The 25,863-nt window shown below is 40.5% G+C and overlaps 1 protein-coding gene across 1 annotated transcript; it reads right to left on the bottom strand.

Moving 5' to 3' along the window:
- Positions 1-114: 114 nt before the first annotated feature.
- Positions 115-15,441, bottom strand: galr1b (galanin receptor 1b). Its single transcript, XM_086299268.1, has 3 exons — positions 14,630-15,441; positions 13,163-13,228; positions 115-1,560 (listed from the first exon to the last, which is right to left on the bottom strand). The coding sequence occupies exons 1-3, from the start codon at positions 15,317-15,319 to the stop codon at positions 1,243-1,245; spliced, it is 1,074 nt and encodes a 357-aa protein (XP_086155394.1). The 5' UTR covers positions 15,320-15,441; the 3' UTR covers positions 115-1,242.
- Between the last annotated feature and the right edge of the window lie 10,422 nt (positions 15,442-25,863).

Below are 25,863 nucleotides of genomic sequence, written 5' to 3' on the forward strand. Positions count from 1 at the left end.
TGATGCCATATATATGTTTCTTCTTTTCTTCTTCGCTCTGCACATATACTGGCACTAAATGTCGGACAATGCCCTTCACATAGACATGAGAGTCCAACGCTTGTTGAAGTCAGTTCATACTTTATTTACACACAAAGAAACTGTGGTCAAACACCTGTGATTACACACACTATAAATATTACACAGATCATCAAATACAGACCTTGCTCACTGCCTAGTTAAGTCAAATCATTGGTAGTACGTTGCTAATGTGGAGTAATTGTCCATAAACATGTGTTATTGTCTTTCATGCACACACATTCATCACATCCAAATGGTCATTTCTGTTCTCTGTCCCCTAAAAGAAAGGAAACACAAAGTTTGACTGTGGACCAAAGCTGAACGAGCTTCATTAATTATTAATACATTTTTAATGAATCAGACCTAATTTCATAACGTGAGACACAAACAAACTCCAGATGTTATAAATGTCATTTGAATCGGGATAAATATTCAGATTTCATGTTTTCAAAGGTTCGAAAAGGTTGCCAATGAATAAAAAACACTGAATTATAAAAAACTGAAATTATAATCTGAACCAGCACAATTATTATAAATAGATAAATAATTTTACACCATTAAAACTGAAATACAGATTTAAAGGTTTTTTTTAAGTAATTAATTAATTTTTGTAAAAACAAATTGCAGAATTATTTATTATATTTTAAATATAATTACATTTTTTAACTGATCTGGTTACTTTAAACTCGCATGTCTTTCTTTTAGACTCTCGGTCAGTCCAAACAAAATGAATAAAAATATGAAAAATGTAAACGTTTATGTATATTTCGTTTGTATACCGTATGATATGATGACAGTTTACATTTTCAAACTGAAAGATTTCAGGTTGCGTTAATGGTCTGAAAAAAATTCTTCTTATTTAAAAAAAAAGCAACAACAAAAAAAACCATAAAAGTATGAAAGTTTCAAAATTTTCGATAAAAAAACCAACACATCACAAAATGTTTTTTTAATATTAAGTTTAAAGCTTAAAAACAATATCTGAAATATCTTTACACAAAACTTAAAGCAGTCCAGCAGGCTCTGCAAGTTTCTGATGAGTCTCTTGTTTTCTTGTGAATAAATCCTCCAATCACGTGCCGTCTTATTTTCATGTGACCTGCCTGCAGCAGATCCACTCAGAAAAAGCTTTCCCTCATTTACTGCTAGATAAGCACCCTGAGCGTCATTTATCTTGGCCCTTCATATGTTGGTGGTGGAGTGTGTGGTGGAGAAGTTTTCCATGCGAAAACGAACCACGTTTTCTGTGGGAGGCGGCGGGTACAGGAAGTAGCAGGTAAAGACCTTGCGACAAGCTTTGCGGAAGTTCTCAGACAGGAAGGCGTACAGGATGGGGTTAACACAGGAGTTTCCATAGGACAGGCAGTGGGACACGAGGCGGAAGACATAGGTCGCCTGGGTCAGGGGGAAAGTGCCGAACTCCGCCCACATGACGATGATGTGGTGGGGCATCCAGCAGATAGTGAAGACAGTGACGACCAGGAGGACCGTCTGAGCCGTCTGCAGGGAGAGATAACATATGTGTGAATCTACAGGATGTAGTCGTACAGTATATCAGCACGCCCCTGTATACTCCGGCAGTAATCTCCTAAACGTCTAAATACTTCACCAGTGCTCCACCATCACCATCACTCAGCCAGTGACTTCTCCAACACTCCACATAGTCCACAAACACTCCCTAATCACTTTACAAATACTCTCCGAGCTCCCCACACATACTAAACCAAAACTCCATAAACAATGTGAATTCACTTTCCAAACTCTTAGAAATATGCCCGACAAATATTGACCAAACACTCCTCAAAGATTCCTCAAATCTCCATTAATATTCCTCAATATTATCCTCTAAAGTCCACCACCGCCACCACTCAAAGTAATCCTGTTATTCTTTCCTTATTTTCTGTATATACTTTTTCAGTGGCGGATGTTCATATTAAACATGGAAAAATATTTGAATGATGAGGCCAAAATATGTACAACTAATCTCCGCGAGCCAGGAGGTAAATGGACTTATATAGCATTGTTCTACTCTGAGCCAATAACAAGCCACTTCACCCATTTACACAAATATTCAGACAGCACTTTCTTATTATCACACACTCCAATGGATCCATCAGCGGTAATTTGGAGTTTGGCATTTTTCCCATTGATGCTTCAACTTGAGGACTGGAGGAGTCAGCCATCGTCAACCCGCCACTTGCAGCTCAGGCTTCAGACTGCTCTGCACACTCACTTTCAGACAGGTTTTTCTTCTATTGGATCTGCGTGATGTCCTAGAGGGAGAATATTGTTAAAATGCCATCTCGGGCACATGCCTCTGACTGTGACCACGGCAGGCTGACTCACCTGTGGTTCAAAACCCTTTGTGAGGTGCAGCCAATCAGAGGAATTTTGACTTAAAGTGAATGATAAACTGCAAGAGCAGGGCAGCATAATTGCAGAATAAAATAACAAAAGCAAATCTATCAGAGTCCATGAATAAATGAATGAATGTGCTAGAAATTAGAATAATTGGTCCCCTTTTAAATGCTCATTAACTACAGTATGTTACCATTATATCTGTGAATCACTAGAATCACATTATTTTCCATATTTTTGTCTTTATTTTAATACAGAGCTTTTCTCTCTTAGTTTATTCTTTTCAGTTCTCAGAAATCTTATTTTTGGTGCGATTATTGCAAAGCAAACAATAACCACTCCAACTGCACCTCCCTGAGCCTGTTTTTTCCTGTTAAAATTCAATTCAGTTCAATTTTATTTACACAGCACCAAATCACAACAACAGTCGCCTCAAGGCGCTTTATATTGTAAGGTAGACCCTACAATAATACATACAGAGAAAAAAACCCAACAATCATATGACCCCCTATGAGCAAGCACTTTGGCGACAGTGGGAGGAAAAAACTCCCTTTTAACAGGAAGAAACCTCCGGCAGAACCAGGCTCAGGGAGGGGCGGGGCCATCTGCTGCGACCGGTTGGGGTGAGAGAAGGAAGACAGGATGAAAGACGTGCTGTGAAAGGGAGTTTTTCCTTCCAACTGTCACCAAGAACTTGTCTGATTGTTGGCGGTTTCTCTGTATTATCGTAGGATCTCTACGTTACAATATAAAACAGAAATTTAGGCTCCATATGACCATAACCAGCGAAAAAGTAACCCAAGATAGATCAAATATCCCTCTGCATCATCATGAGCGCATTACACTCAAACTCACCTGTCACCACTCATCCTGCTGGCTCCCCAGCTTATATTCCAGTAGTCCACGATCACTCTTTGTCAGACTGTTTTTGTGTGTTTGTCACAGTTATCTGCCTAGAGTTTTTTTCGGTACTTTTTTAGACCGCTAAGTCATCGTCAGCCCTTCTCTTATCATCCCAGTCTGTTTTGGGACTTTGAGTTTCCTCCGCTGTGATAGTTTATTTAAAATATATTTTTGAAACATACCAAAGACCTAAATATTGTTTCATGAACTATTTCTTAATCTGTACTTTACCCGTAAGATGGTAATGGCTATTTATTTTACCTTTCATGTTTTATGTTATCTCTTGTTACTGTAGTCACTTGGAAACTAATGGAGATCAGAGTTTGTCCTTTTTTGAGAAGCAAGATTCAAACCGCGTGATGTTTCCAAGGGTCACAGGGTTAAGTGTGAATTAACTGTGTAAGGTCCACATTACAAAACCGTAAGCTATCGCAAGTCTTGGCAATCACTGGACAGTAAATGCATCTTCTAGCGACCAAAAAATCCTAAACAAAAGTTTGTTTCTTTGTTTTTTTTAAATAAAAATCTCCAAACTTGGGGCAAGGAGATGATAACTATTAATTATTAACTGTCAGAAGGCAGGTCTGGACTTCAAAGACTCGGCCAATAATGCAGACACCGATCCTGCTCCACTTCACCTGCACTCGGTAAACACATCACTTAACAGTGTGTCGCTGTTTTACTGCTGAAATACTTCACAGCAGAAACTGAACATAGGCCTGATTATAGATGGAGCTTTAACAAGCTGTTCTCAAAGAATATCTGCATTTCTTGTAAATCTTTGGCAATGAAGAACTGACTTTAAAAAAATGAAAGTAATAACAGAGAAAGTAATAACCCATCCCCAGACACTACATCCTGAAATATATATGAGTTCAGTGTTTGTCTTAACAGCTTCAAACCTATTTTTTTGTTGTCATATTTTTACCGTGACTCATCTCCAAAGTCAGCACATCACATTTCCGCCCACAACCCTGGAACCGCACATTTATCCATACTCAGTTCATGTCAATATTTAATCTAATTAAAAAGCCTCTTCTCCCACACAGGCAGCTGCCATTTCACACTTCAACTCGGCAACAAAAGCTTCTCAGCTCTCATTTATTAAGCTTTCGCTCTCCCAAAAGTCCTCACTGCTTTGTCCCAGTTATGTCTGATTTTTTTAAAATCTGTTCACACTCACTTAGTATCCCGTCTGCAAAGATTCTTTCATTATGCTCTCATGAAAATGTTCACTTCACTTGATTTCTACAAGTGTCCTGACTGTTCACAGTTTCCATGCTCTTTTCCATAAAAGGGTTGTTTTGTTCTTGTTTGCTCTCACAAAGTCTAATCCTGTTACAGACAGCACTTCATTCATCCTCCAAACTAAAGCACACCACTAATGTTTACATGGCTACACTTTCAGAAAATGTTGCAAATTTCAAGTTGCAAAAAAACAAACATTCGTTAAAGTGTCATCTTCTCTCCAGAAAAACTCCCACATGTCCTAAAATATTCTCACGTTGTAATCTCTGTCTGAGAGACCCAAAAATATTTGTTATGCTTGTTTTTAACGTCTGTCATACTGTATATATACTATTACATTTGAAGATGATCATAACAAACATGGCCAAAGTACTCCCTGAGAGCCAGAAGCTCAGGCTTCAGACTGCTTTGTTTCCACTCCCACCTGCTGTCAATGAGGGCGGATATCTCTAATATGATCATCTCAGGCACACAGCTGTTCCTTTTTTTTTGTTTGAAAGAAGCACCAGTTAAAGGGAGCTAAAGCATCTTTTTTCAGACAGAAGATGACCTGAAAGCCTGAATTAAGGCCCAGTGTAACATTCAAGGATTACTTTGAACTGTAAATCAAGCAAAGCTGATGTAGCCAAGACTAAAACTGTGGAGCCTTTGCGACTTTTGTGGGTTTAAGACTAGTCTGATGCAAAAGCAGGTGAGTGTGTTAGCTGATGGACAATGATAAAATACGCAGGGCTTTATAATATATCCAAACAGAGCGGCCGACAGGTGATAGATGACAGTCTGTCCACTTCAGACGTACAAACAGACTCTGAGCGCTGAAAGCAATCCAGCTACGCTCACTTTTACATTTTCCACAACTGAGTCTCACAAAAATAAAATTTCTCTCAGGTGAAGGACGGTGCTCGGCTGAATCCTGGGTTTCAAACATCTTCAAACATCAACTAATTTTATATTTGAGCATTACAAGATGTATTCACTCGTATATTTAACTTCTCCTCCATCACCATCAGGAGGCATCTGAGCCCAACAAACCAAGCAGAGTCCTGATTTGAATATCACTGAATCAAAGCCAGCGCTAAACCTGAAAATCTCTTGAAGACATGGAGACAGAGTAACTCCATAGAGGCTGCGAGACCCTTACAAGAAGTAGGAGACAGCTGATGAAGGTGTACTGTGGGGATCTGTTGTTGATTTAAAAGTTCACACAGCGAACACTGATTCGATTTAGTTTTTTCTCTCTTTACTGCACAAAGATCAATAAAACTATTCATCCTCAGGACTGTGGGCAGATGAAACTGACCAGCGACCGAGACGTCTGCGTTTCATTGTATGAGACTGAAGATAACAGCTGACTGCGTGTCTGACAGCGAGGCTGGAAATGGAAAAAAGCATGTCCTCCGAGATGATCTCAGTTCCAAAGTAATCATGCCGGGTCTTCTTGTTTTTTGAACTCTTGTGTTGAAATCATTGTTTTTTGCAGCTAAATCTGCGTCGTAAAATTTTATTGCAGTCTTACGTGAAGAGATGAGACTCAGCACTCAACCCGAACATCTGCTGAAACATTATACTGTTTATATGGAAACAATCTCTCTGTTTTCAGCTGCATTAAAGATTCCACGACCTTTCTAAAAGGTTGTACAGAGCCACATGTCCACTGCATGCTCAGCGTCTGAATATGGACACACTGGATTCTATTTTAAAGAGCTGTTGGACTAATGTGTTTTTCTTTATAACAGTAACCCTGGCAAGTTAAGAGCAACAGACTCACTAATGCCACCGACAGACAAAACTGCACTAAACAGTGCCCAGATGGAAAATCTCAGCTGATTGCTTAATATGGAGTTGAGGACTTTTCCAAGAAATATTTTGAAAAGGTTGTTTGGTGTGCTAACCACTGCAGCATGCTTGCCTCACAGCAAGAAGGCCCTGAGTTCACCATCAGGTCAGGATCTTTCTGTGTGGAGGTTGCATGTTTTCCCCGTGTTTGCGGGAGGTCTCTCTGGTACTCTGGCTTCCTCCCACAGTCCAAAGAAATGCAGTTAGTGGGGTTCACATCTAAATTGCCCATAGGTGTGAATGTGAATGCACAGACTGGTGACCTGTCCAGTGTGTACCCAAAGACAGCTGGGATAGGCTCCAGCGCCCCCGCGACCCTGAATCGGACAAGCGGAAGAGGATGGACGGATGGATTCTGTTCCACAGGTCCTCTTATTTCATAAGTTGATGCAAATATTTGTAAATTCAAACAAACTAATGTAGTCCGGATGGAAAGCACTGAAAGGTGCCAAGTTTCCAGCCCCTTATTTAATTTCAAACATAATAAATTCACAGGTGTTGTTTAGTCATACGATGCGTTGTTATATTTTATTACATGGTTTTATTGTCTTTCTTGTTTGTGTGAATTCATATGATGTTTCTGCTCTCACACTTTAATCAAGTGTGTTATCTAACCATGTCACACCAGCATAAAACCTTGCACAAATATTGTAACAGGAAAGAACTGATGAAACATTTCTTGGTTTATTTATGCCTATTTTGGGTGTTTTGCATATTTCTGACCACATATTGTATATATATGTGTGTGTGTGTGTGTGTGTGTGTGTGTGTGTGTGTGTGTGTGTGTGTGTAGTGTTAGGGAGTAACGGAATACATGTACCGGCGTTACGTATTTAAAATACAAAATATGAGTAACTGTATTCTGTTACACTTACCATTTAAAAAGGTGGTAATCAGAATACAGTTACTTTGTTGAAATAAATTGAATACACGGCGGCCATCTCCGGTTTAATGTGTTAGCTTAAGCCCTCTCTATGCCTTCTCCAATTGTGGTTTAGCTCAGTTAGATGAGCATACGGTCATATATCACATGCCTGAGAGTAGCAAGCCCGGGTTCGAGTATGACCCATGGCCCTTTTTTTTAAATGGGTCAGTTACACAATGGACCCAGAGCCAGCAGTGCACGGGCAGACCCGCAGCCCGCACAGCCGGTCCAGCTGCTGGGCCAGATGCTTGCGGAGATCATGGCGATGCATAAAGATGCAGAGAGCAGAGATTGACAAACTTCAGTACCCAGCCAAGAGCCAGACCCAGGCATTGGAGAGGATGGATGGGGCAACTGTGCACCCCCTCTCTAAGGGGTGCCTAAAAAGTAGTACTGAAAGCTATCTATATCTGAGGCCTTAGAAGCTTCTATCCCTCTGGTATACCATAGAGATAGAATCTAGGACAATAAACCAGATGTTCTCCACTGAACCATCCAAGGTAGGGGAACAGTATGAGAACAGCCCCACTACAGCTGGAGACAGAGCAATACTTTAAGAGCATCTGGGATGAGGACGCAACCCAACATGAACGAGAAATCAATTCACTGATACACACCACAAGGAGGTACAGCAATCACATCAGAATGTCATTCGGACTACAGATGTGTAGTCAGATGGTAACAGAGAGAAGGAAGGTAGCCAGAACTGAGGGGATTGCACTACCAGAAATTTACACAGACATCGAGGGCAGCTGCAAGTGCCTGGGAATAGGAAAATGAAGACCATGATAGTGATGGCCCGCTTGAAGCTGACGCTCCGGAGCGTGTGTCAAAAAAAACAACACACTGGTTCAGAAGCACTGTGTCGAGGCTTGCTTCGTTTGGCAAAAGTCACGTGACCAGTGACGTCCGAAGCTTCATTACGCACGTAACTGCTTCGGTACCTGATTCAAACGGATATAAGGAAGTGAATCATCCACGGGATTCGTGGAGTGTGTTGATGGTGACAGATAGCGACGAGGTGATCATTCCACTGACAGATATGGAGCCAGCGAGGAAGAGAGGACGTTATGGCGTGTGGAAATATTTTGAGTTGATTTTGCTCAATTCATTTTATCTGCCGAAGTGAAAAACTTGAAATGTCCAAAATCATGTTTTCATAATGTAAATATCATTACAGCATATGACTTTAGGAACACTTCCATGTGAATTAAAGCTAATGAAGACTACAACAATGTATTTGACACTATACGTACATTACATTGCTACAGTTTAGAAAATCATTTTGTTTATTGTTTTTAGGTGATAGTCTGCAGGACCCAGGAATACCTGCATATCTACCAACTTGCAGTGTAGTTCCTGCACTCCACAGCCTCTTCTGTTCCATGCAAGTGGATTTTCTCCAGGGCAGGAGAAACTATTTCTAAGAAAAGAAACAGACTCAGCCAGCGCACAGTAACACTAATCCTCTTGTTAACTGTAAATAACAAAAGGGCTACCTTACATAGATCATGTTTTTACTTTGCAAGTTCTTGATTAGGGGTGGGTTTTGATTATCGCTTTTCTGATTACAATCCATGCTAAATTGAATAAAGTGATATTGATTCATTAAAATCCCGTGTCGATTTGTAAATTAACGTTATTATGCCTGAAACGCCAGCATCTCAGGTTAAACCTCACAACATGTCGTCAAACACCATGCAGCTAAAACAGTAACTGGGAGCAGGTTTACGGAGTCTGCATACAAACGTGAACACAGAGCGCGGACCCGACGCGTCAGAGTCAGATTTTGGTGCGTCGTCGGGTCCGCGCTGTGTTTGCCTCTTTTTTTTTTCGCTGGCTTCTGCAGCTGCAGGTTTCATAACTCTCTGTTTACATCTCTAATTAAGTCTCACATGTGTCAGCTTTCTTTTAATAGATACGAAATTATGGATATATACTGTTAAATGATCAGAACTGTAATATTTCTGACTGAGGCAAAACTTTCCAGATTCCAATCAAATTGAATCGGATCCTGTATCGAATCAAAAGGATTCTACAAATCAGTGACGATGCAGCCGTACTCAGCTTCCTAAGCATTTTCCCTTTCCAGTTCACAATCAATCCCACCCCTAGGTCAAAAATATGTATAGGAATTGGCCTAATCTAATATTTTGTATGAACCTGTCCAGCTGTCCAGTGATTAAACGACAAGTAGATGGAGGCAGGACTTCACAGCAGGGGCATACTCCATAATGTGCTGTGTGTTATCATATGTATATTATATATATTGCTCACTTATTGTATTTACCAACATCAAGGAGTTATGAGCAAAGAAAGGCCACACCATAGTGCATGTTTAAATAGGGAAAGTTTATTGATCAAAATGTATTACGCAGATACGCATTACATTTTTTTTCAGCCCCCCAATCGAGAAAACAAAACCAATTACATGTTCAAAGCAACGGAACGGTGGCCCAATATCAGAGAGAACTCCACTCTTGAGTGAGCAGTGATAATTGAGCAGTCCGTTTTATTTTGCAGATTCAAGCTGCTCTTCAAAATTTTCACCACCAGATGTCACCGGAGAGGACTGTGTTGAAAAGCTTCGAGTAATGAACCGTTTTTCAATACAAGCTTCAGTGCTTCGGAAAGCTTCATTTGGCCATCACTAGACCATGAAGAGGCCACAAGGAAAGTCACACCCACCAAAATCCTGCAGAGAATAATGCAACTTCTGAGGAGTGAGCTGTAGAGGAAGAACACGACCCAGGCAATCAACACCTACGCCAGGGGTGGGCAACTCCAGGCCTTGAGGGCCGGTGTCCTTGCAGGTTTTATATGTGTCCTTGAACCAACACACCTGATTTAAATGGCTAAATTAGCTCCTCAACATGTCCTGAAGTTCTCCAGAGGCCTGGTATCGAACTAATCATGTGATTCAGGTGTGCTGACCCAAGGTGAGATCTAAAACCTGCAGGACACCGGCCCTCGAGGCCTGGAATTGCCCACCCCTGACCTACGCCCTGCAGGTGATCCTTGGGTTGTTGAGAATGACCAAGGCAAGATCCTGTGGGACTTCCAGATACAGAGGGACAAACTGGTGAGGGCTAACCAGTTGGACATAGTGGTGGACAAGCAGAGGAAGACAGGATAACAACATCAGGAAGAAGGAACGTGAAAAGTTCAAGAAGTACCAAGGACTGAGAAAGGAGCTTGAGAGATGTGGAGGGTGATTGCAAAAAATGGTCTGATCTGAGCACTCGGGGCAGTGACCCTCAAACTAGGCTGTTGACTCCAGCAGATCCCAGAAACGTCATCCAAGGAATCTGTCCAGAAGAGCGCAGTCCTGGGAACGATACAGCCCAGGACCCTCAAGGCCCGAGTCCTCTGGTTGACTTGGGTCTGGTGGATCCGAGCTTGAAGGATAAAGACCGTCCACAGGGCGAGCTGGGATATATTTATATATACAGCAGTATGTCCTCACAAAGAACTCAGCTGGCTGGTGTTTCCGTGACACTGAAACATCAATCTGACGTGAGCGCTTACATAATTGTTATCAGTGTTATGGTGTCTCTTGTTTCCACAGAGGATGGAACTGGTGTGAATGAAGGCCCAACATTTCTCTCCTCTTCAGACTTTGTGGGAATCTCCTCTATTCTTAGTCCTGTTGTCTAAATATTTACCCAGTAGCGTTTATTCCTGCTCCACTGACCCGAGAAGCAGCAGATATTTTGTTGTAAATTGCCTGTAGCTAATGTCTCTCTGATCTGTTGGTACGGGAGATCTGCACACTGTCGCCTGCCAGCTAGGACCAAGTAACTCAATCTTTGAGGCTTGTCGCCCACACCTGTCATGTTGAACTTCTACTGCTCCACAGCTGTCACACTCTGGGCAAACTATGACCTACATGATGGGGCAGGTGAGCTAACACAACTGAGCTGCTGGCTGAACAGGTTTGACTGTGATGGTGATGTTTAATCATATTATATTGATTTTTTCTTGTTCCCTCAGTGGCTTTAAACCTGAGGTTCCATATTATGCAGACCAAAGCATACATTTTAAATAGAATAACAAAAATCAACTTCATTAGTTTCAAATACCTCTCCACCCTTATCATGGTGTGATGGGGGTGTCCTTGCTCAATTAATCCCAAGATCAGTATTGCTGGTGACAATTGCCCCTGGCATAGTCTCTGAAAGCAAAGTGTCGGCAATCTGAAAAAGGAGACATATCCCCCTCATAGAGCCATGCCTGGTAAAGACGCTAACTGGCCCGCCCCCAGCAAAGAGAAAAGACATTCAGAGTTCCTCAGCGTGACAGAAAACTGATGTTCAAGTACAGATGTAATCAGTTTGATATTCTAATACAAGGGAAAGAAGTCCAATTTCAAAAATACATCTCTTTTTTTCTATAAAGAAATGCTGATTTGATTTGGGCTTAAATTCTAAGAAATAAATGTGTAAAATTACAGAAACAGTTCTATTAGCACATTACGCAGACCGTCCCGTAATCCACAATCAGACATTTTTTAACTGGCAGAATCTGTATTTTGTTTTGCTTTTTGTTAATGTGAAAATTATCCGTTTTTATGGTACATAGTGAAAAAACACAAATTTTCTGATATTTTATTGTTTATCTATTACTTATTTATTTTGCCGTAGTATGAAATGCCATGGGGGAGGTCCACCAGACCTAAAAGAAACAGGTGCTGTCTTACACCAGACTCTTTGCTCTAACAACTCAGATGCTGTTTCAATTAAGGATTACAACTTATTGTAGAGAAGATAAAAAGCTAGAGAACCCATGCAAACACGGCGGCAACATGCTCCAGAAGAGATGCTCGAGATGGGCAATGTTTCCCCACATTTCAAATGAATGCGGTTCCTTTTTACCACTAAACATTCTAGTTTGTGAATCACTTCTATATGCTAAGCACCAGAGTTATAAGCATATGCATTTCTAAAAAACAAAATATATGCAAAAACAAAAAAATATTTGCTGATAAAACAAGATGGCTGCATGTGCATTCAGGTAGGCACCACTTTTTTCTTATTTGTTTTTTTAAAACTACCCTCTCCACGTCATCCCTGTTACAGCTTCTTTATCTCCCGAACTGAGCTGTGTTTCCTGCAAGAAAAACAGATCAACGTTCAAGCTCTGCTAATGCTCCTTTTCTTATCTCTCCTTTAAACGTAACTGTTCTCTCCATGTGGCTCACAGAGAAAGAAGACAGAGAGGACAGCGCCAAGAAGAAAAGACCACCTTCAGTGCCAGCTGCTATTGTTTTAGAGGAGCTCATAAGTTTCTTTTTCAGGCAAAACCTTTTAAGATGAGCCAGTTCTTCATAATGAACCTGTTTCCTTTTTTTTTTAATTAAAGAACCTGTTTATATTCTGGGAGAAAAAAAAAACATAGCCTGGCAGCCAAAAGTTTCATATAAAATAACTCATTTCTTACAGTTAATACAGCTGCCAATCATCCTGTTACAGGGAATCCTCCTCAGCATCTCTTCATCGTAACAGTAACAGTGTTCAAACAGCCCGCTGGTGCTCGTTTTCAGTTTTGACTCTCTCTTTTTCCTGTATGGTTTGATAATACTGTGCACTGGCTTGCTGCTGTACCAGTACCAGACCCATAGTCCCTACCAGTTTGGATGAAAGTTTACTTACAGGAAACAGCAAGCTGTCTTTCCAACAACTCATTAAAAATAAAAGCTGGAACACCTGCAGCCTTTTTAATTCACGAGCCATGTGTAATGCATTTACAACTGAGTGATTCTTCCACAGAAGGTAATCGTATGCTTGGTCTCCCTGCATGCAGCGCAGCACAGAAGGAAGAGGAGACCCTTACTTTTTTTTTGGAGCGCTCAGACTTCTTGGACATGTTCTTCATTTTTTTATGGAGATGAAATAAAATCTGGAGAGAAAAAGTAGAGCAGACAGATTAATTTTGAAGGAAATACTTCTTAATGATTTATCAAAAACGGATCAACTGGTCTGTAAACAGCAAATGCATCAACTTGGTCAACTTGTACTCATATCAGCAGCTGAAGGTTAAAGTTACACAGTTAGATGCCAGCTGGAGGAAGTCACAGGCCACACCAGAGGACTTTTATTGTGACAGTCGGCTGTTACATAAACACAAACTGACTCTGTGCTACTTCAGCTTGACACTTTTATCTGATAAGTGACTTTAACCGTGAAAAAAATCCAAATAAATGAACCTGGAATTTATTGTGAATTTATTTATTAATTAGTTCCCTGGTAACCGAATTACAGCCACTTTCAGGAAGCAACAGAAATGTTCATTTTAAATCTGTTTAATCTAATCAATGTGTAGTTCAAGTCAACAATCTGTAGGTATTAAAAGCACTTCGCCAATAAAATAAATACATTTTTCACATTCCAGTGGCAAGCTGGGATTGGTTCCAGCCCCCCTGTGAACCTGAAGGGGATAAGCTGATGGAAGGACGGACTTGTACTCATTTAATACTTATTATTTTGTAAGTTTTGTTTGTTTATTAAATAAGTGAGAGCAAATGGTTAACCCATCAGAACTGAATTTATATGTAAAATTAATATTTTTGTATTATTTGTCTATTAAACAGTGCAAACGTGTTCAGAGATTTTTCTTTGGCTGGATTCCAGACTTTTATTAGCAGAAAATGTGATTAATTGCGTTTTAAAGCAATTAATGAATGAATCAGAAAATATTTTACACATAAACTGATAATAACTGCTACAGGTATCGCTGAACGGTTATTTATGACTGACTTATAACAGATCAGCTTTGACGCTCACAGATCTCTGACAGTCTGATCATAAATTTAAATGCAGAGGATGGATATTAAACCGGTTATCAGGGGTCTAGGATGCTGATGTTTTTACTGCCTGGTTTAAAGAAAATGAACCATATTTGATGTTAAGTTTCATTTAAATAAAACAGTTGGGGAAACGAATATTTAACCTCTGGGAAATGTCTCGATAATCATTACGATGAAGCAAAAGCTTCTTACCTGCGTCTGGTGCGTTTATTCTGAAACTTCAGCTGGGTATTTTGTATGATGTTATCATAGTTTGGTCATATCGGTTTATCACATGTGACCCACATTAAGCTGACCTATTGAATTGGTTTTATTCTGAAGCGCCACACCGGTGCTGGTGAGTGCGCGCCTCACGCGCGTTTTTACGCACAGCTTTTATGATCTGCAGGACTTTGTGCACGGCCTTTGGACCTTCTGCTCTGTTCTTAATGCCTGTTTTACTGCAGCTGGGAGTCAAACATTACCCCGTTAAATGCCTCCTATTTTGAACTGACCTTAGTGTAACAGCAGCTGATGAGGAGCAGCGGTAGCAGGTACCCCAACACCAGGAGGATCACTTTGTAGGCGTTTTTGGAGGCTCCGGCCCAGTCCTCCCAGCAGAAAGTTCCGTTGTAGTAGCTAATGAGGCCCTGGTGCTTGGCCACCGGCACCGAGCACACCAGAGACATCGTCCAGATGACGCACAGCCCTGCCAGTGCGTTCCTTGGGCTCCGGACGCTCAGAGATTTGTTGGAGCGCACCACGGCAATGTAGCGGTCCACGGACATGGCCACGAGCGTGAAGATGCTCACAAGCATGTTGACGGTGAAGATGTAGTGTACAAACGTACAGAGGAAGGCCCCGAACACCCACTCCGGCAGAGTGTAAATGGTGGCTTGGAAGGGCACGCAGAAGAGCAGGAAGCCGAGGTCCGCCACGCTCAGGTTCAGGATGAAGATGTTGGTCGGGCTAAGCGAGCGCCTCCCAACTCCTCCTCCACTTCCACCGCCGCCTCCCCCACCTGCGCTGTACCCCACCTTCCCTATCACTACTAGCACTAAAATGTTCCCCACCACCCCCAACACGAAAATGATCCCGAACACCACCGGCACAATCACCGACTCCGGTGTGTGTCCGTCGTCCTCTGACCGATTGAACTCGGGGAGGTCAGGCACGGAGCAGGAGTCGTTTACCGGGAGCGCCATAGTGGGGCAGCTGGAGGGTTAGAGGTGCAGAGAGGGACAGGCTGACAGAAAGACCAGCTCCATGATCCCGATCAAACACCTCCAGCAGCGGAGTCAGCTCTGAGACTCTGAGGACTCCTGGAAACACTGCAAGTTTAGGGAAACGTTGAAGGCTGTTTCCTGTCCGGGGACTTCAAAGTAAAGCCATGTTATTCAAAAGGTAGTCCTCTATTTCTTACTTTTATTCGTGCTAATAAAGAACCTAGATGTTCAGCAGTGAACAAAGCATCTTCATTTCATCTTGAGAAAGAACAAAACAAAACGTCACTGAGAACCAGAGCACATAAAACAGTATTAGAGTGAAGGCACAAAAAGCAGGTGAAATTTTACATCTTAAAGATGTCAACAGATTCCTTTAAAAGCTCAGGAGATATTTAGTTAATTGAAATTATTTATAAAACAAAAAGTTCACTTTTTAGGGAGTAATGCAAATAAAAAAATAAAAAAGCTCCAATGCAGTGTGTGTGCAAACATTTTATGAAACTCAAACAACACTTTTTAAAACAAAAACTATGGACCTGTTATTATTTACATCAGATGCATATTTTTAAAGATTTGTGTCCCAGAGATAATGTCACTTTTTAACATGTTGTGATGTAGAGACTAAAGTGCATGGCATTTGTTGTTGTCACTGTATATTCTTGTATAATAGGTTTCTGGTCACTTTATATAGTTAAACGCTATGAGTGTGGAGTGTAAGAGTTCGACCTTTTGCAAAAATGAGCAGGAATGAAGCTGAACTACTAAGAGTTGGTTTGATATTTTGTGCTTTTTCCTCATTATTTTTTGTCCATTTTTGTATCAACTCATGTTTATACAATATAGATTCTGTTTATGTTCTTTGATAGGTTTAAAGTGCTTTTTTATTTATTCGTATCTGTTTTTCTCTCCTAATAACTAACAGAATATCAGTGACCTGGGTTTCGTGATGTTTCTCCTCCTCAAAACTTTCTGTGTCGCTCCCAGCTGTCTTGACCAACGAGGCTTTTATTTTGTTGAGCAATTTGTTTGCCATTTCCCGTTCAGAAGTTTCGAGGCGTGTCTCAAGTTCGATTGATTTCGATGGCACTTCGTACACGCTGAGCTTTTACTGTCTGCTATGAGTCACCACAGCGTTTCATTCACGTCAATATTTAGTTTAAAAAACGAAGTTTCTGTGAGTCTAAAATCGGACTATATCTGATCACTTTTAAACTTTTAAACTCGGTTACACTAAAATCCTCTCGTGCTGATAAGTCTAACTGTGGATCATTGCACGCACAGATTATGTTTTATCTGGTGAGATAACATTATCACACATTACATCACACATTTTCTACGAGTGCTTCTCAACCTGCAGTCTTTACTGAACCAAGAAGCCTGAGAAAAAGTACTGTTCTGCTTCAGAGCAACACACCTGTGCTCAGGATGCTGTGGAGAACTAAGTAGGAGCCGTGGCCTGTTAATAATCCATATTTTAAACCAACCACTTTATTAAGAACACATACGCAGTCTAATGAAACCCAAAACAACAGCACAGATTCCAGTTTTGTTCTTTTATGCTCATTAAAGTTGCAGTAGGAGGTGGTTCACTGCATATTGAAAAGTGTTCCTAATATTTTTTCCTAGTATAATAAACGTGTAACCCAGGTTAAAACCTGTTGATGAATCAACATATCACTTCCTCTCGCATTGCCTCATTACTTTTGGACCTGTTTGGTTTCTGCTACCTGGTGCTCTGAATGGGTCAGTTACCATTTTATATTTACCAGCCTCGCTAGTGCTGTTTATGTTAAATGAACACAGATATTGTTGTGTAATTAAGGTTTTTTTTATGCTTTCATACTTATACTTTTATACAGCTTATAAGATTATATTTGGACAAAACTTTACTTAATTTAATGTTGTGCAACATCAGTCAGTCACTGTTACTTGAGCTGGTCAAGCATGAGGAAAGTCATGTAGTTTAAAAAAAATTTTTTTACAGAAAATGTAAAATAATTAAACAAAAAAAGTCAGATTTTTGGTTTTGGTGGAGCTTTTAAAGGAGATAAACAAAACAAAACTTACATTGTAGTGCTAACATATAACTGAGTAATAAACTAACTGCTCAGATAAACTCACCTAACATCCAAGAGAAGAATGGGAGCTTGAATACGTGTTGATCAGATAAACTTGAGCACGTATTGGTGACACGCACTAATACATGACCTGATTACAAAAAACGAAATAAAATAACTTACTTTTCAATTATTACTTTCACTTAATGGTTATCAAACCCAAAATATCTAAATAACTAAGTCAAATGATATGAACAACATATTTAAAGTAACTAGTTTCATCATCTCTTCCACCCATGATATCGCAAAAATTGGTACAATCCATTCATAACTTCATGTATTTAACAGCCAGTACCGATCTGCTCCTTTCATTCCCTCGGCAGCTGTACCCCCCAGTGCAAAGAAAACAAGAGAAAGAAGTTAAGACAAAATAAGAAAGTAGGTTAACAGACCAGGACCTTTAATTAAAAGTGTGCACTCTAAATATAACTAAGTGTTTTCATAGGTTACGAATTATGGTTAAGGATAGGCCTGCCCAGTAAAGTCACTGTGAGCTTCAGCTGAATTCTGTGCTTCAACTATAACTTACATTAATTCATACAATTTCATAATGAAAACCTTCGACACACATACCCCAGATTAGTTCTTGCAGTGCAAGCTTAGATTAATTATTCGGTTCAGAGTAGTTTAGCATATCTTTGGCTATCGCAGTGAGCAGCATGACTCAGGAGGACATGTGGACCTGTGCAGGTCCCACTTTGGGAAGTACCCCTCATGTTTCTTTGACACTAAAAAGAGCTCATTCATAATTTGTTCAGCTAGTTTTAAAGAATAATGCTACTAAAATTGCTAATACAAATATTCTGCAGTCATAATCAACTGTTCTAATGTGTGGTGAAAATGTTTCTCCTGTTTGTTGTGACTTTGCAGCAACAGATAAATAAACTTGAATCTGTAACATGAAATCAAAAATCACGTGTCATTTGTGTGCAGTGGAAAATTGGTTTTATTTAAATGAGCCTATCACTTATGAACTGGGCTTTAAAATTCAGCAAATCCCACTTCCTGGAGTCACTGTTCCACTAATTAAAACTGAAAATGTGGAAGCTTTGAGAAGTTGCTGCAGAGCTGTAATGCTTTCCTGATAAAGTTGACGCATGTCACAGGTGACAGACCGGGGAGAGGCAGCGCTAGCATAACAGATTAATTTAAGCAGCAGCTCACCCAGCTGAGCCTGAAAGCGCCACCATGATTAATATTATTATTGTTCATGTAATTAAAAAGGACCAGTGTGTACACACACACACACACACACACACACACACACACACACACACACACACACACACACACACTTCTTCTTCTTTTTGTATTTCCAACAAACCTGCAACCTTCAGGCAGGACCTGTTAAACATCACATCATCAGTGCAGCTCATTCAGAGTCAGGGCCATGCACTCCATCCTGCTGCTGGAAACAGAATTTTATTCATCTGTCAGAGATACATACAATTATAGGAAACATTTGTAGGAAATGGAATAACTTTAATAACAATCAAATTGTGTATTTTCAACCCAGTTAAAAAACGTATTGTCAGTAGTAATGAGTGAGCTGAAGGCCGAGAAGGCCACAGACAGACTGACAGTCACTGGGAGTCTGAGATGGGCAGATGCACTGATGCTTTTTCCACTTGATAACTATATTTTTCTCTTCATGCAGCTGACAGCACTCTCATGAAGAGTAAATGTGATTAAAACCTGACGTAATCAACAAAGCAGAAGGTGATCAGACAACATGTTTACCAATGACAGGGTTCATTTCCTGTCTGATTTATGGCATCAGACATTTAATAACATGACTGTGAGTGAGAGGTGGTAGTGGTGTGTTTGTCTGTGTTTGTCTGTGCATTTGTGTGCACATTTATCTGCTTGTTCTTGACGTATCTTACTCTTGTTTCTCCCTTGTTACGTCAAACCTTTCTAGGATTCCTGTTTTTATTGCCTTCTGGGAATTCTAGTTTTTAGTTAATAAAAAGCTTACGTATTATTGTTCAACCAGCCTGCTGGGTCCTCTCTGCAGCTTATTATGACACTAGTGTCCTTACTTTTGAATACCCCCAAAGGAAGAAGAAGAAGAAAAAGATGCAATAACTCAGAAATTAGTTCAACTAAGCAGCCAGCTGTGAGCTCAGCTCCCTCAAAGATAACTCACACCACTGTGCAACAAACAAACCACATATGAAGAAAGTAAACATATCATAAATGCACTGATATCTTGGAGTAAGCAAAATAATTAGATGCAAACATATGAACATATTATGTGAATGAAAAAAATATTTACCCTTGTCCTGATATCTTAGAGCTTTTGATTTTTGTAGGTTAAAAGATCTCAAAAAGAAACATCATTCCTTGATCTAAAGAAGCTCGAGAACAACTGAGAAAGAAAGTCAGTGACATCTATCAGCCTGGAAAGGGTTACGAAGCCATTTCTAAGGCTGTGAGACTCCAGTGAGCCATGGTGAAGACCCCAAAGGTTGATTCTGTTCATCTGGACGCAGCGTTTTCAGTGGCAGAAACGTTTCGTCACTCATCCAAGTGACTTCTTTGTTCTCAGCTGACCGCAGCTTTCCCCAGCCTTATAAACAGGACATTTGCACAACATCGGAAACCAGCCCACCGAATGAACAACGGGCTGTGAGGTCAGTTCCTGGATCATGTCAAGGAACTGACCTCACAGCCCGTTGTTCATTCTGAACAATCTGATCATCAAAAAGTGTTGAAAACTTGTAACAGTGATGAACTTATTCCCGAGTAGCTAGCCTCCCAAAATTACACCAAGAGCAAATCAACGACTCATTCAGGAGGTCACAAAACTCAGAACCGCATCTAAAATACTGCAGCCCTCACTTGCCTCAGTTAAGGTCAGAGGTCATGATTCAACAATAAGAAAGAGCCTGGTAAAAAAAAAGAACACTGTTCACAAAAAAGAACACAAAGGTTTGTCTCACATTTGCCAAAAAACATCTTAAAAATCTCCAAGTTTGGAAAATATTTGGACTGATGTGACAAAAGCTGAACCTTTTGAGTTCAAATCACACATAAAAACACATCCAGCATTTCATAAACATACCCATAATACCACCAGTCAAACTTGGTGGTGGTAGCATGATGGTCTGGTACTGCTTTGCTGCTTTAGGACCTGGACACTTGCTCCAGCTGATGGAATCATGAATTCTGTTCTCTCTCCTCAAAACGTCAGAGAAGGTCTGGCTCAAGTGCACTTGGGTTTTTCATCGGACCCAAAACACACCAGCACATCCACCTGTGATTTTGGAGAGGCCTAGTCAAAGTCTGACTCCGAACCATTTTAGATGCTTTGGCCTTAAATAGGCCGTTCATACTTGAAATCCCTCCAGTGTGGCTAGATTTAAACAATTTACAAGGAAGAGTGGGCCAAAATTCCTCACCAGCAATGTGTAAGACTCAGTGCCAGTTATCACACATGTCTGGTTGCAGTTTTTGTTGCCAACCACTTATTAGGTATAAGGGGGCAGTGACTTTCGCACAGGGCCAGCTAGGTTTGGTAAAAAAAATCCTTAATAAATGAAATAGATTTCTTCAAACCTACATTTTGTATTTACTCAGGTTATCTTTGATTAACGTTAGAATTTGTTTGATCTGAAGCATGCAAGTATGACAAATATGTAAAACACTAATAAATCAAGAAGGAGGAAAATTCTTGTTCAAGCCGCTGTACAACAACTGAAAGGATAGGATTTCAAAAGAAACATAATGTGATTAACCAAATTTTTGCATGCATTAAGAATTAATTAATTCAAAAGAACAAATGATGGGGCCTGGAGAGACGCTGCTCCTGCAGAGCCTGCTGCCTGTGAGACAGGAAGAAAGAATTTTAAAATCTCTTTAGATACCACTGACTGTTCAGGAGCTGTTGTTGATTGGACTTTCTGAAATATAAAACAGAGCCATGCTGGTGGCTGCAGCATCAGATGAATATTAATAATATGCTGCATTTGCAAATTAAATTTGACAGATTAGGCGTCTTTTCAGGCATCGCCATTCGTCAGTGGAGACAAAAACACAGCAGCAGTCTCCTCCTTTGAAGGGGCAGCGCGAAGTAGAGCAACAGCATTTAAATGGCAGCAGGAACCAGTACCAGCCTCGGCACTGGTTCAGTCTCTGAATGCTGCATGTTCCAGGACTCCAACAAACACAATGTGTCCAAGCTTTGACTGTTTTTACTAGAATGGGGGGTACATAAAAGTAAAATCCGGCGCTTCTGTTAGTCTTTACCGTTTAAAACATGAAATCTTTTTTTTGTTTTGTTTGTTCTTTTGCTGTTCTGTTACCACACTCTGCTTTTCTGATGCTGTAAAACTTTCAGAGCTTTCATTGCTGAATTAAAACATGAAATTCTTTTTTTTTTTCTGAGTGCAGGAACACCGCTGATTTGGGCCATTTCCCCTGCCAGCTTTCATTATCTTCACTCTGATGTTGTTCTCACGTCACGAAGTCAATCAGAGGAGCCGCAGCAGCTTCACGCCTGCAGCAGCAAACTGGGGAAAACACAAATCACAGGTCTTATAATGCTGAAATCAAAATGAATCATATAGGTAATGTGCTGTAGGCCCCTGCTTACAGTCAGCATCAAGAGCTGGAGACCAGTTACCATGGAAACAGAGGCTGAGTCCCTGATGACCTGCGGTCTGAACTGAATCATCTGTTTATTTGACTCCGGTTAAAACAAGCCAACAACAAATCTACAGATTGACTCTGACATTTTATTTTCATCTCTGCACAAAGAAGAGCTTAAACAAGCCCCCCCAGCCCCCGGCCACCATTTGTTATCCACTTCAAATATAATCATTATTGATCAGGCAGGATTCTCAGAAGCAGTCCAGCCATGTGTATTTCCTGGAAACATTTAATAAAGATATAGTGTGCAACATTTGAGCGTGATGTTACCTTTGGTTTTTAAGCTCTGCTCACTTTGGAGTACCTTTTCAGCTGTGAATGAGTAAATCAATAAATAATAATAACTTTCCTAATAAAACAGGCAGTGGATGCTTTCATTTTCAGGACCATCGACAGCCGAAAGCCAACACCCTGTTGCTTCACACCCCTTCAGAGAGGACTCAGAATATGAGCGATTTCTACTAGACTAGGGCTTAAAGACAGACTTTTCCATCGTTAAGAGCTCCACATATGTCAGGAGGTCAGCATGTGACTACAGTTTAACTGAAGATGGGCATACACAAAGCAGCTACACTCTTTAAATCTCTTCTACTACCTAATCAATTTTAATTTAAAAGCAGCAGCGAATAAGCAATTCTGTTTACATTATCCATGCTTCCCTTCAGCAGTATAATTAGAAGGCGCAGTTCCCTGTGGTGCTCCTGTGCTGCTGATCACGTCTGACACAGTGGTCAGCAGCACAGGAGCACCACAGGGAACTGTGCTGTCCCCTCTTCTCTTCACCCTGTACACCTCTGACTTCTGCTACAACTCTGAATTATGCCATATTCAGAAGTTTGCAGATGACACGGCCATCATGGGGTGTATCTGGGATGATCAGGAAGAGGAGTACAGAAGTCTGGTGAGGAACTTTGTCGCATGGAGTCACACAAACCACCTGCAACTCAACACCTCAAAGACTAAGGAACTGGTTGTGGACTTCGGGAGGTCCAGAGAAGGTCTACTGCCGGTTCAGATAGAGGGGGAGGAGGTGGAGGTGGTCAACAAGTACAAGTACCTCGGGCTGTGGGTGGACAATAAACTGGACTGGTCATGCAACACAGAGCACCTGTATAAAAAAGCCCAAAGCCGACTGTATTTCCTCAGGAGGCTGAGGTCTTTTAACATCTGCAGGAAGCTCCTGAGGATGTTTTACCAGTCGGTGGTTGCTGGAGTACTTTTCTATGCTGTGGTGTGCTGGGGGAGCAGCACAGCAAAGAGGGACTCATCCAGGCTGGAGAAACTGATCAGGAAGGCTAGCTCTGTGGTCGGCATGAAGCTGGACACTCTGGTGACAGTGGCAGAGAAAAGGACATTAAAGAAACTGCTGGACATTATGAACAATGCTGGGCATCCTCTGCACACGGCCATTAACAACCAGAAGAGTCTGTTCAGTGACAGGTTGCTTCTCCCAAAGACAAGAACTAACAGACTTAAAAACTCCTTTGTCCCACACGCCATCAGACTGTTTAACTCCTCCCTGGAGGGGAGAGGGAGGGGAAACAGGAAACAGGAGGACAAAGGAGGGGGGAACAACTAAGCTGTAGTGCCTCTTCACCTCACTGTGCAATACCTTTTGTGCAATACTTTTGTAAATAGTCAACAGTGCAATAGACTCAATACTTGAAATGTGCAATTCACTTGTATTTTTATTTTTTATTCCTATTTATTCTATTTATCCCCTTCGTATATTTTATTTATATTGTCTCTGTATTTATATATATGTGTGTGTGTGTGTGTATATATATATATATATATATATATATATATATATATATATATATATAATATTCTGTAACTCTGTAACTTCTGTCGGTGCTGTGCTTTTTTGGAAATCGAATTTCCCAGAGGAACCCACCCGAGGGATTAATAAAGTTCTATCTAATCTAATCTAATCTAATCTAATTTTCATTGCTATGCAGATGATACCCAGATTTATTATTCCATGACTCGACACATAAATTAGCTAAACTGCAGGAATGTCTTAAAGACCTAAAGACCTGGATGACCTCTGATTGTTGAGGTTATTGTACTCGGGTCTAAAAATCATAGAAACGTGCTGAAATCCCAGAAAGTTAAATCTTCATCTTCATTTGTGTCTCGACTGAAGAAGCCACTGGGAAGGGTGACAAAGCCACTACCACTGAAAATGCAAGGCCCAAATGAACAAAATCAACTTTCTGGGATACTCTGGATTAGGGGTGGGTTTTAATAATCAATTCATCGATTAAAATCGATTCGGGCTTGGATAACGTGATATCGATTCATTAAAATCCTGAATCGATTTTTTTATATAAATGTATTTTGCCTGAAATTCCAGAATCTCAGGTGAAACGTCACAAAATTTCGACAACCACCAAACATTTAAAACAGTAAATGAGAGCAGGAACACGGATTCTGCACAAAGACGTAAACACAAAGCACCGACCCGCCGATCAGAATCAGTGAGATGTCGCCTTTCTCACCGACGGCACGGACACGGTCGGGGCTGAAAGCCGACAGCTCGCCGATTCTGATGTTTCGGCGGGTCCGCGCTTTGTGTTCACGCCGTTTTTAGTTTTATCTCTCTCCAAACAATATTGACTGAACCAGCAGCAAAAGAAGATCCAAACTACGCTTCACATAAACATCATCATGGATTCCCTCTTACGTTTGCTGTTTTGCTTCCACCACACTTCATGCACAGCTCTCTCTCTCTTTTTTTTCCTTTTACTTACTTCCAAAAAGAAAACCTAATTTCTGCCGTTCAACAGGCTTCTGAACAAATTTAAACTTTTTAAAATTATGCAAAATGCAAAATGCCGTGTCTCTAATAAAACCGTTGTAACTTCCGAGGTAATGTTCATATGCTGATTAATGGTTTTCTTTCGTTTTTGATGTACTGTGGAATATTTTTATAAAATCCCAGGCCAGGAAAATCAGCTTCATGTTTTTCTGTGTTTTATCTTCAGCTACTTTGACACAAAGGCCTCTGCTGTGATGCTCACAGCTTTGATAAAGTCTCGAAAGTGTCAGCTTCCTTTTTATAGATACAAAAATATGTAAATGTAATGATCTGAATTATAATATTTCTGACTGAGGCAAAATCTCCCAGATTCAAATCAAATTGAATCGAATCAAATTAAATCGAATCGTGGATCGAATCGATTCAGGACCTTGTGAATTGGAATTGAATCGATTCTAGAAATCAGTGACGATACCCAGCCCTACTCTGGATGGTATTGCCGTGGTCTCCCATGACACTAGTTACTAGTGCATGCATTTATTACTTCTAGGCTGGACTACTGTAGTTCATTATCATCAGCCCTAAAACTCCCTGAAAAGACTCCAGTTAATCTGAAACACTTAAGCAAGAGTTCTGACAGGGACTAGAAAGAGAGAGCAGATTCCACCCATACTGGTTTCTCTTCACTGGCTCTCAGAATCAAATTTAAAATCCTTCTCATAAAAAAAAACAAAAAAACATCTCAAATAATCAGGCCCCATCTTATCGTAATGACCTTGTAGTACCATATCACCCTATTAGAGCACTTCGCTCTCACTCTGCAGGCCTACTTGTTGTTCCTAGAGTATTTAAAAGTAGAATGGGAGGCAGAGCCTTCAGTTTTCAGGCCCCTCTTCTGTGGAACCAGCTTCCAGTTTGGATTCAGGAGACAGACACTATCTCTACTTTCAAGATTAGGCTTCAAACTTTCCTTTTTGATAATAGTTAGG

Source organism: Aulonocara sp. 'chitande type north' Nkhata Bay, linkage group LG1 (assembly GCF_057382095.1).
Source record: "Aulonocara sp. 'chitande type north' Nkhata Bay isolate Kocher_YH1m ecotype deep benthic linkage group LG1, A_spYH_male_GT1.1, whole genome shotgun sequence".
Taxonomy (NCBI): domain Eukaryota; kingdom Metazoa; phylum Chordata; class Actinopteri; order Cichliformes; family Cichlidae; genus Aulonocara; species Aulonocara sp. 'chitande type north' Nkhata Bay.

Excerpts from the sequence above, each read along its gene's own strand:
- galr1b (XM_086299268.1), bottom strand. The coding sequence starts at position 15,319 with ATGGCGCTCCCGGTAAACGACTCCTGCTCCGTGCCTGACCTCCCCGAG. Across the intron at positions 13,229-14,629 it reads TCAGCTGCTGTTACACTAAG|ATTTTATTTCATCTCCATAA; the intron begins GTCAGTTCAAAA and ends TTTTCTCTCCAG. Across the intron at positions 1,561-13,162 it reads CTGAGCGCTCCAAAAAAAAA|ACGGCTCAGACGGTCCTCCT; the intron begins GTAAGGGTCTCC and ends CTCTCCCTGCAG.